The 12,509-nt window shown below is 42.2% G+C and overlaps 1 protein-coding gene across 4 annotated transcripts in view; it reads left to right on the top strand.

The window, feature by feature from the left end:
- The window catches only part of strada (STE20 related adaptor alpha), an 88,276-nt gene that overhangs the window by 18,771 nt on the left and 56,996 nt on the right, over positions 1-12,509 (top strand). For all 4 annotated transcript variants that reach the window (XM_080213591.1, XM_080213594.1, XM_080213593.1 and 1 more), the window contains exons 2-3: positions 4,615-4,670; positions 9,014-9,071. In XM_080213591.1, coding sequence (XP_080069717.1) covers positions 4,659-4,670; positions 9,014-9,071 — 70 coding nt within the window. In that variant the 5' untranslated portion in view covers positions 4,615-4,658. The remainder of the gene's footprint in view (positions 1-4,614; positions 4,671-9,013; positions 9,072-12,509) is intronic.

The following is a 12,509-nucleotide window of genomic DNA, read 5'->3' as shown; positions in this document are numbered from 1 at the left end:
ATACCTTTATAGTTTGACTTTTCTCCCTTTTTCTAAAATGGTTTTTAACTTATGAGTGTCCTCTTTTGCACTACCTCCACATCTAGGAGGATGAGAAGATCGTGGCCTGAACCTCTGCAATTTATTCCATTATAGCCACTGCAACATAGGATACATCAGGTGTCTTATTCCAGAAAGCAAGTTGCTGCAGGATTGAACCAGAGCCAACCTTTACATACTTTGTAAGCTTTTATTTGCAGAGCTATACATCAAAACATATACTTCTAAATAACCACTTATATATAGGAGCACAAATGAATCTGGAGTTAATGCCCATCATGATACAATTAAACACTTATTTAAGATGCTGTTAACAATCTGGACTGGGTGACAATTACTTTGAGTACTGCCAACCTTTGGAGTTCACCTACTCAATGTATCTCTCATCCAATATTGCTATCACTGCTGAATTGTCAACATCCTCTTCATTGGTGAAGACAATTGCAAAACACTCATTTGCTATCTCAGCCAAGCCCTCTGAAAAGAAGAGCATGAAGTACTTTCGGTCCTTAATTCACCCATCTTTTCATTACTACCAACTTACTAATTATATGTTCAAAAAATCTTTTGGGGTTCTATTTTTGTTGGCTGCTAATCTATTTTTGTTCTTTTGTTTCTTTTTTAGACTTCTGCTTGTTGTATTCAGCTAGATTCTCTATTATGGACCTTGTATTTGACATGATGCTCCTTTTTCTATTTGATTGTAATCTATATCTTTAGCTATCCAGGCCACTAGCTTTCAATGCTTTTTCTTTCCCCCTCATAGAGGTTTACAGCATGGAAACAGGCCCTTTGGCCAAACTTGTCCATGCTGCCTTTTTTTTTTAAACCACTAAGCTAATCCTAATTTGGCCCATATCTCTCTCTATCCATTTTACCCATGCAACTGTCTAAATGATTTTTAAAAGACAAAATTGTACCTGCCTCTACTACTACCTCTGGCAGCTTCTTCCAGGTACTCACCACCCTTTCTGTGAAAAAATTGCCCCTCTGGACCCTTCTATATCTCTTCTCTCTCACCTTAAACCTATGGTGTGGAATTGCTGGCATTGGGCTGGGGTAGGCACAGTAAGTAGTCTCTCAACACTAGGTTAAAGTCCAACAGGATTATTTGGTAGCACAAGCTTTCGAAGCTCCACTCCGGATGAAGGAGCAGCGTTCTGAAAGCTCATGCTACCAAATAAACCTGTTGGACTTTAACCTGGTGTTGTGAGACTACTTACTGTGCCTTAAACCTATGCCCTCTAGGTTTAGACTCCCCCACCTTTGGAAAAAGAAGTTGACTCTCTAGCTGATCTGTGCCTCTCATTATTTTATAGACTTCTATAAGGTTACTCCTAAGTCTCCTACGCTCCAGGGGAAAAAAGTCCCAGTCTATCCAGCCTCTCCTCATAACTCAGACCATCAAGTCCCAATAGTATCCTAGTAAATCTTTTCTGTACTCTTTCTGGGTTAATTCTATAACAGGGTGAACAGAACTGCATACAAAATTCTGAGTGTGGCCTTACCAATGTCTTCTACAAGATGTCCCAACTCCTGTATTCAATGTTCTGACTAAGGGAACCAAGCACGCCCTGTTCACCACTCTGTCTACCTGAGACCACTTTCAAGGAGCAATGATTCTGTATTCGTAGATGTCTCTGTTCTGTAACTCTCCCCAACACCCTACCATTAACTGAGTAAGTCCTGCTGTGGTTCGATCTGCCTTATATTTATCTAAATTAAACTCCATCTGCCATTCATCAACCCATTGGCCCAATTGATCAAGATCCCGTTGCAATCCTAGATAACCTTCACTGTCCACGATACCACCAATCTTGGTGCCATCTGCAAACTTGCTAACCATGCTTCCTAAATTCTCTTCCAAATCATTAATATAAATGACAAATAACAGCGGACCCTGCACTGATCCCTGAGGCACACTACTGGTCACAGGCCTCCAGTTTGAAAAACAACCCCCTGGTTTCTGTCATCAAGCCAATTTTATGTCCATTTGGATACCTCGTCCTGGATCCTGTGAGATTTAACCTCATGCAACAACCTATCATGTGGTACTTTGTAATGGACTTTAGCAAGGCCTTTATAGAAAACATCAACTGCACTGCCCTCATCTACCTTCCTGGTTACCCCTTCGAAAAACTCAATCAAGTTTGTAAGACGTGCTTTTCCACTCTCAAAGCCATGCTGACTGTCCCTAATCAGTTATTGCCTCTCTAAATGCCTGTAGATTCTTCTCTCAGAATACCTTCTAACAACATAGCCAGTACAGATGTTAGAGTAATTGGTCTGTAGTTCCCAGGCTTTTCCCTGCAGTCCTTAAACAAAGACACAACATTTGCCACCCTCCAATCTTCAGGCACCTCATCTGTGGCTGTCATTGATTCAAATATCTGTACTGGGGAACTGCAATTTCCTCCCTGGCCTTCCACAACATCCTGTGATACATTTCATCAGGTCCCAGGCATTTATCTACCTTGATGCGCTTTAAGACTTCCAGCACCACCACCTCTGTAATACGTACACGTCTCAAGACATCACTATTTATTTCCCCAAGTTCCCTAACATCCATGCTTTTCTCAACAGTGAATACTAATGAGAGATATTCATTTAGGCTCACCCATCTCTTGTTTTGCTTCATCCTCGTGCCCATACCTGGTGAAAGAAGTTTTAATCTGTATCTAACCTGAGTTGCATTAGGAAAATGTCTTGGGTGGTGGAAGAAATAGGAAGGGTTTCATTCTTGTGTCCTGAATAGGATGCAGCTATTGTGGAATCTGTCCAATCCTCCATTTAATTTGAGGAATGTGGTGATATTGTTAGGATCTTGGATCAGAATCCCAAATTACACAATTAACAAGACTAGACCCCAATAATTTTCTTAAAATTTTGGCATAAATATGAAGGTAGGATGCTTCATAGGAGTGATTCCACTAACAAATTAGGGATCTTTTATAATACATTAAACTTTATTTAATAACAGTTTAAATATAATGTAACAAATGAAGCAGCTTATCTGTTACAACTCAACGATATTTAACAATGAAAAGAAACAACCTTAAGTCATCACTGTTTGAGTTCCAAAGAAGCAACACTCAGTGCCATTTGAAATACAGTTAGCAAGCATAAAAATACTTGTTGTAATGAGTGAATGATGATACATTTCAGAAAGACACCGTATTTGCCATGTTTCTGTGCAGAATGTTTACAAGTTCCTTCCATTTTATTGGAGCCATTTTGACTGGATCCAGCAGCACTGTATTGTTACTGCAGCAACATAACTGACCTTAACATTTTTGTTCTGATCTGAAATAATGCAAATAATGTTGTTTTGTTTTCCCCTGGGATATTGCAGAGTGAGGCTTGATTAGGTTGATTGATGGTATGGTGATATGACTAGGTCTCGCTCAGATCTGGAGATTGGAATCTTCTAGGAAATAAATCTTTGTCTAAGGCTCTGTTGTCTGGAAGGGGAACTTTCTCTGGAAGTTGCTGCATAATAATTAGAAGACATGTGTCTTAATCACTTTCCAGAAGTATCAAAAGGCTGAAAATCAAGAACCGGCAGAAGCATCTTTGGTTTCTGTGCTAACTGGTTCTAAAGAAGGGATTTATGTCTATGGAGGATATTGCTAAATTGGAACAATAGAGAAAGCCGGCTATTAAGAATTGTACTTTGTCATGTTTGAGTGTTTTTATTGGTCAAAGTTATGTTAATTATTTTTTGTTATATTCTAACATTGTTCTTAAATGAGGCTGCTTTTGTTGGAAGCTTCCTCATGGGTCACTTGAGTCATACCTGGAATGAAACGCCTTATGTTCACAATGCCAAAAGCAAATGTGAAAGTTAGGGTCTAGGCTAATTTCATAAAAATGTCTTGGGGTTTCTGAACTGGCCCTTAAAATTTGTGGGCAGTCTTGAAGCTTTCAGTGTGTTTTGGAGCATGTTGTAGAAGCCTCTGTCCTCAAACAGTTCCCCGCCAGAACTGCAACTCTAAAAACTGCAAAAACTTCTTTCCCTGTGTAGACCCACATTATCAAATGACCCTGTCAATCAGCCTAGTCAGAAATGCCAGAGTAACCTCTTACAGAAGCAAAATCCCATTAGTTCTATCACATTAGTTCTAACACATTTCTAATTAAAATGAGTTGTTAACTGACTTGGGCTAAAGGTTTTCCAGACACACCAGTTGTCTCGCTAATAAAGCTGGATTTTTAAACATTCCCCTTAAACTTAAACAACTATATATATTGCATGACTATCAGCACAACATTAACTCCAAATGTTTGCCCCCAGTGATGGGTTGGACCCTCGTTATTGAGAGCTGATGGGTAATTGTAGAGAACAAGCCTCCCATCCTCTTGACATATTGAGGGAAGTAATTTTGCAAAGCATTTATTTGTGTACTAACCAGAGTTTGCTGCCACAAGGCCTGTGCAAATTAGCAAACTCTTTCATTGGTATATTCATGGAACCTTTGTTAATTACCTTTGACTGTCCAGTGTATTTACACACGATGAGTGATGCAGATCCACTGTGAAGTCACTATGTTTATATTGTGCTCTGTTTCATACCAGATCTCTTAATGGCAGTGCCTGTTTGGTGACACACCAGCTTTTCCATGTCATTTTTGGTAAGTCCCATTTTATTTCAATATTTGCATTGATGTAAATTAGGTACTAACCGTTTCACAACTTGAGCTCAGCGATGATCAAGGGCTAACTGATGGTTTTAAAAAAAGCCAGTTAACATGAGATTGAATGCAGGACGAGTGATTTTGGAGATTCAGCCGGTACGTGAACTTTTATAAAGCTGTGTCCTTTAGTTATTAGTGAGTGTTTGCTGTGTAGTTTCAGTTTTTAACATTGAAACTAATGCAAAATAAATTGCCTCTAGATTTCACAGCTTAGGGTTAACGCTCATAGAATCATAGAGGTTTACAGCAAGGAAACAGGCCCTTCAGCCCAACTTGTCCATGCCACCCTTTTTTATAACCGTGAAGCTAGTCCCAATTGACCCACATTTGACCCACACCCAATATACCCTCACAACTGTTTAAATGCTTTTTAAAAGGCAAAATTGTACCCGCCTCTACCACTACCTCTAGCAATTGTTACAGACGCTCGCCAACCTCTTTTTAAAAATTGCCTTTCTGGAACCCACCCACCCACCCATCTCTTCCCTCTCACCTTAAACCCATGCCCTCCAGTTCTAGACTCCCCTACCCCGGGAAAAAATTACCGACTATCTCGGTGATCCGTGCCCCTCATCATCCTGCAGACCTCCACAAGATCACCCCTCAGCCTCCTACGCTCCAGAGGAAAATAATCCCAGTCCATCCAGCCTCTCCCCACAACACAAACCATCCTTCCCATACAAGTTAAGAACCCTCTGTTGTTCAGCTCAAGACTAGAAGTCTCCCTCCTGCACCTTATGACAACCCCCTTCATTCCAGCACTGGTACCTGCTTGACTGTTCATTGTCCAAGTGAGAATGTCGGTACCACCTGCGCCATGCAAGAAACCAGTGACTGCTGTATGGACCACTGTGTAATCCACTCTAATCACCATCAATGTGGCCTCCAAGCAACAGAAACAATGCTACAGGAAAATCAATGCTGAGACACAGACCCTGATCAGAGAGCCCGATTCAACCAGCACATCTGTGCCAACCTGACAACTCTAACACAGTTGTCGAGCGTCTACAACATCAAGAAACACTGATCACTCGACCAGGAAACGCTAAGATTGGTTTGAGTGACTGAGAACTGATCAGCGAGGCCTTTTTGAACCAACAAACGAACTTGAGAGCAAGAAAGCCATCTGCAGGTGCTGAGGTCCATCAAAAAAACCCATGAAATAAAGAACAGATAGTGGGTGGAAAAAGCACAGGAGAAACAGTTAAACGACAACTGTGATGGGTGAGGTTTCTTTAGCTCAGTCAAGACTATAGCCCAAGACCCCACTCCACTGTAGGCTAAGAATAGAGAGGTGCTGATCAGGAACAGGGGCAGAGACAGCACTTGCAAGAGGGAGCACTTCAAAGATATCCTTAACAGAGACTGTCTTCAATGTGAGCAACCTCTACTTCATCCCATGGCATGCAACCTGCCACCATGTCACCACAACCCCAAACCTGCACAAAGTAGAAAAGGAAAAGGCTGTCAACTGCTGAAGAACAACAAACATCAGGAGCAGATGGAGTTCCTGCCAAATCACTGAAACATAGTGGAGACGCACTATTGGCATGAATACATGACCTCAATTCCCTTAACTGGAAGGAGAAATGCCAGATCTTGGAGATGCTGTAATTATGACCATCTTCAAGGAAGGTAACGAGTCCAACACGACTGCAGTAACTACAGAGGAAATTCCCTGCTGTTGATCACAGTTAAGGTCATGGTAAGATTGCCCCTTAATCACCTTCTCCCTGTGGTTGAAGAGCTCCTCTGAGTTGCAATGTGGATTCTGCCCTTTAGTTGTAAAAGTTTAAAAAAACTTCTGCCTGCAGGTCAGATCCAAGGTCACACCATGCTCTGTAATTGAGGTATGGGATGCTGATTTTGCTTTCACCTGTGCCCACCCTGAGGCTGTGCTCCCAATCCTCATGAACAGCATAGCCCTTGCATTAAATATCCGTAAAATAAGGGTCCCCCAGACTAGTATCAAGGCAACAAGGCCTTGGACAATGTGGACCACTTGCTATACCTTGGGAGCTTACTGTCAACAAGGGCAGGCAGTGATAAGGCTAACATCTGTGTGCCAGCACGGCCTTCAGTTGCCTGAGGAAGAGTGTGGATCTCAGATCTGGCACCAAGCTCATGGGCTACAGAGCAGTCGTAATACTCGTCCTCCCATACTGCTCAGAGGCGGGGACCCTGCACAGCCTGCACTACCTCAAAACCCTGGAGAATTTCCACCAGTGCTGTCTCCACAAAGTCAATGTTGTTGTTCAGACCAGCATCGAAGCATCGACCACACTCGACCAGCTCTGCTGGGTAGGGGAACATCATTCACCTACCTGACACGAGGCGACCGAAACAAGCGCTATGCTCGGAGTTTAGGGAACCCCAGGAGGGCAAAGGGCATGCTTCAAGGACATCCTCAAACCTTCCTTGAAAAAGTACATCCTCACTGACACCTGGAAATTCCTTGCCCAAAACCACCTGAAGTGGAGGAGAAGCATCTGGAAGGAGCTGAACACCTCGGATTTTATCACTGAGAGGATGACTTCCTGATCCATCTGTTTGCGGTTCCTTTGACTATAACCTACTTGAAATGTTGTAACTATTTACTTCAATGATACTTCTCTCATACAAGATTTCCTGTCTTCACTGTTCTCAAATCAGTTGAGGAGTAGTTTAATGAAGAGTTAATGGACCCCTCTGCACATGTTCAATACACAAGTGCTAAAGTTATACTTGAATCATTCATGATTGCCACTTATTTCTTTGAAACATTTATTTCAGATACTGTAGATATTCATGTAAAAGTCAACCAAAAGCTTTCTGACCTAAAAAATCCATAGCTTTTCATGTACCTCGTGAGAGTCGATCCTACTTTTTCAGGGATCAAAGCTCAAAAATTTCAGAACCAAAGTATAATCTCTACAATCAAATGAAAAGCATCAGTTCATTATTCAGTACAAAGGATACACTTGCCCCATTCCTTCCAGCTCCTACTTGTCAGTTAAGACAGGAAGAATGTAGATCACTATTCTGTTATTCAGACTCTTAACAAATGCTTGCTTTCTTTTATCCCAATTACTATATCCCTTTGATTCATGACCCCTGTCATTTAATCTCTCCAGGCCTCTGCCTTTTCCTTTTGTTCTTCCCCCGCCACCCCCCCCCCGCTCCCCTTGCAGTGGCATAATCACATTTCCATCTTCAGAATTAAAGATGGTCCTATCCTACAGATACTGCCAGACCTGCTTGAGTACTTCCAGGAATTTGTTTTTATTTCAGCATCTGTGATATTTTGCTTTTATATTTAAATATAGGTTGATTTTAAATTTTTGGGAAGAGAAACTAACAGATCAGTGAAGAGTAATAAACAGTGCACATGGATACAGGGATCAACTTCCAAGCAAACTTTAAACAATCTCTCTGGTCTTGTGCCCTTGTTTGCTGCCCATCACCCCTCTGGGAAGGGGAAGGGAGGCTCAGGCCTTGTCAGTCATGACCTGGTGATGCTGATCCATGCAATCCCCCTACATCTAGATCAAGGGAAAGGGACCATCAGCATAAGAATTTCCAGTCTCATGGCTTCTTGTCGCAGGGTGTGGTGGGAGGCTCCATGCCAAAAGCAGAATGGTGTGGGGTAGATGCCAATTTCCCCCAGATACCTTGTGGATTCTTTTGTGTGTCAAGCCAGAGTGTTTTAGTTGAAAGTAAGGCTCTCAAACTTCACCCCTATAAAAGATGACCTCTTAACTACTTGGCTAAAAAAACTGGTCTTCAAAATTCAACTTTTATACATGGTAATACATGGTCATTTGGAGCAGAAAGGAAGCCAGATCTCCTCCTGTGGCATCTCAAAGTTATCTTGCTATCCTGAACAGCCTTTTACTCAAATGCAAAGAAGTCCAATTATGCCACAAGATGTCCAATGTTCAAGGTGGTCAGTTGGGCAAAGTACTGGGAAATAGATTGTGCCGAGGCCTATATGCCAGCAAGTTTCTATTGGAAAATGAACAAGGGGAAACACTTTGAGGAGGAGATTTGAAACTGCTAAGTTGCAACAAAATCTAAAGCTACATAGTGCAGGCTTGGAAAGCAGAGGTTTAGAATCTGCAGATTGCTCATTGGTTTCTGATCCCACTTGGAATTTCCCACATTATTATCCTGCTTTGATTTTCCCACATTATTCTGAAGCAGTTAAAACCTTGTAAAAACAAAAGACTTTTTTTTAAAGAAAACTGCTAACGGTGATTTCTTATCTTGTCTCTTTTACTTTTTGAAATTGCGTGGCTTAGAGGTGGGTGTCTGAAAAACTGAGCGTGGAGAGCCTGCAGGATGTGGGACTGTTTGGTGGTAAGTTAGCTTTGAGCCATTTTGTACTATTGCTGATTGAGATTAACCGGTGAACTACTATGGTGGGTTGGTCATCCATAAGGGACCAATGGCAATGCCTTGAGTATCTTTCGCACTCGCTACACCTATTTCTTCTCCTTGTTTCTGTATTTGATGTTGGTGTGCCATGGGCCACCCCTCCCTCAGAGCTGGGATATCTGGAGGTGGGGAGATAGTGGGTTGAGCTAGTGGTTCCTGTGTCTCTATAGTGACATTCTAAAAATAGTCCTGGACTAGCATGGCGGAGTGGATGTTCATTTCCAGTCTGATTATGTTGAGTTTGTTTAGGATATTGACATTTTTGTTCTCAAACCTGCATTAGAGGTAAAGGAAAATCTCAACCTTTCTCAATCATTATTGAAACAAGTCATTAAAATAATGCAAAGCAACCACTTGCGCGTAGTGGATATTCAATCACAATCTGTAATCTCATGGCCCAGCTTCTCCTCACTCTCATCAAACCAGGTGAGTAAACCTTGGCTCGATGAAGGGTCCAGGAGAACAGACCAGAAGCAGCACCAGGCCTACCTAAGAATGAGATATTAACCTGTATAGCTACTTCAGAGGGCCACATGCATGGCAAGCAATGGATAAATGTCTTAGACAGCAAACCGATCCCACAACCAACAACTCTGCAGTCCTGCCACATCTAATCATCAATGATGGTGGATAATTAAACAACTAACTGAAGGAGGAAACAACCCCAGTGAAGGGGGAGCTCAGCACACTCTGAAAAAGACTAGACTGACACATTAGCCACCATCTTCAGCCAGAAGTGCCAAGTGGGTGATCCATTTCAGCCCCTTAATGAGGTACCCAGCATCTCACATACCAACCTTCAGCACTCTACATGATATCAACATGCACTCTACATGATACCCAATTCTTGATGCAGCGAAGGCTATGGGCCCCTCATAACATCCAGGAAGTAGACTCAGACTTGTGCTCCAGAACTGGCTGCATCACTAGCCAAAGAGTTCAATACAACTATTATACTGATAATGTGAAAAATTGCCCAAATAAGTATTAAATACACAGCACAACAAATTTCATTTTGATTGTTATCGCTTTAGCCTACCCCTGATCATTAGCAAAGTGGTAGGAGGTATCAGTGACGGCGCTAATTCAAGGAGGTCTCGGTGACACAGGGCCAATGCGGGGGGTGTTCAAGGGGCACTTGGTCAGCAATAACCTACCTTCAGATATTCAGTTTGGCCACTTGGATCCTGACCTCATTATCTTGGACCAAGCATGGTCAAAAGTACTGAATTGATGAGGTGAGCTGAAAGTGATTGACTTTGACATCAATGCATTATTTGACTGAATGTGGCATCAAAGAGTCCTACAAAATAAATCCATGGGAACTGGGGCAAGAGGGGTTCTCTGCTGGTTGGAATCCTACCCAACACAAAGGAAGATGTTTGTGTTGTATTTTTAATGATCAATTATGCCAATCCCAGGATATTACTGCAGAGTTCTACAGAGTAGTGTCCAAGGCTTAATCACCTCAAGCTGCTTCATCAATGACTTTCCATTCATCTATAAGTTCAGAAGTGGGTGTGCTCGCTGATCAGTGTTCAGAACCATTTGCAGCTCCTCACTCATACTGAGGCAATCAGCATCTATATGCATCAAGACCTGGACATAGGCAGCATGGTGGAACAGTGGCAGTGCTGCCTCATGGCACCAGGTTCGTTTCCAGCCTTGGGTGACTGTGTGGAGTTTGCACATTCTGCCTGGATTTCCTCCCAGAGTTCAGAGATGTGGCGGTTAGGCTGATTGGTGCAGAATTGCCTCTTAGTGTCCCAAGGAAGGAAGAAATAGCGAGATATGTGGATAGAAATTCTTCCATTGGGCAGACACAGCATGGGTTCATGAAAGCCAGGTCATGTTTAACTAATTTAGTGGAACTCTGAGGACATTACTAGCACGGTGGACAACAGGGAACCGGTGTATGTGGTATATCTGGATTTCCAGAAAGTATAGGATATAGAAGCAGAATTAGGCCATTCGGCCCTTAGAATCTGCTCCACCATTTGGATCATGGCTGATATGCTTCTCATCCCCATTTTCCTGCCTTTCCTGCCTTCTCCCCATAAACCTTCAATCCATTACCAATCAAAATTCTAGCTCCTCCCTAAGTTTACTCACTGTCCCCGCATTCACCACGCTTTGGGGTAGTGAATTTGACAAAGTGCCAACAAAAGACTGCTGCATAAGATAAAGGTGCATGGCATTATAGGTAATGTATTAGCATGGATAGAGGATCAGTTAACTAACAGAAAGCAAAGAATGGGGATGGGTGTTTTTCTGGTTGGTGGATCACTGACTAGTGGTGTGCCTGTGACATCAGTGTTGGGACCGCAATTGTTTACATAGATGATTTGGAATTGGGGACCAAGTGTAGTGTATCAAAGTTTGCAGATGACACTGAGTGGTAGAGCAAAGTGCGCAGAGGACACAAAGTCTGTTCATCTAGGACAAAGCAGGTGGCTCGATTGGCATCCTACCCATCACCTGAAACATTCATTCACTCCAGCACACCATCTAGAAGGACAAGGGCACCACCTGAAATTTCTCTCCAAGTTGCACATCATCCTCACTTGGAAAACATTGTCATTCCTTCACTGTTGCTGGGTCAGAAACCTAGAGCACTCTTCCTAACAGCACCTACAACACGTGGACTGCTGCGATTCAAGCCTTTTCTAGAGAAATTGGGGATGGGTAATAAATGCTAGCCTAGCCAGCATTGCCCAGGTCCCGTGATTTTTTTTTTAAAATGAGAGCAGCTCCAAGATCTTGCAAACATGTCTTCTTGGCTGCTTACACCAATCTTCACAAGACTAGATTGAAATGTCCTGGTGATCCAATGTGTTGATGTTTATATTTTCCATTCATGAATACCATTGTTTCATCACATTTTGATGACATAACTCCTGTAATTTAATCTTTAAGATTAGCTCTTCCATTTGTCCTGGATGCCTTTGATACCTTGTTTCTTTCAACCTTGCTGTACAATCCTTTGTCTGCATAAACTGTTGATTAGCAAAGCTGATGTTTCCAGATGTTTGTGAACCAGGGTCGAGGGGGTGGGGACAAATAATATGACACTGTGCAGTGATGGAGTGCGAAATGTCTCAAGCTGATAGCTGTGCGCTACTGAGAATCCTGTTGTAAAACTAGAAACTGCTAGAAATATGCAGTGAGATGGTCAACACCTGGATGTGGAAAGACAAGTTAGTTTGGTTGATACTTTTATCAGTATGGAAGGATCACTACTTAGCAACTGATCTGACTTTCCAGCATTTTCTGTCTTCATTTCAGTTTTGTGGTATTCGCAACTTTTTGTTCTGTTTCTAAAATAATGTGTTTGTTTGGGAGCCTGTAGATTTTGTTGTG

This window comes from Carcharhinus amblyrhynchos, chromosome 27 (genome assembly GCF_965287045.1).
Source record: "Carcharhinus amblyrhynchos chromosome 27, sCarAmb.v2.hapA, whole genome shotgun sequence".
In the NCBI taxonomy this organism is placed as follows: Eukaryota; Metazoa; Chordata; class Chondrichthyes; order Carcharhiniformes; family Carcharhinidae; genus Carcharhinus; species Carcharhinus amblyrhynchos.
This window is presented reverse-complemented; position numbering and strand designations above follow the sequence as displayed.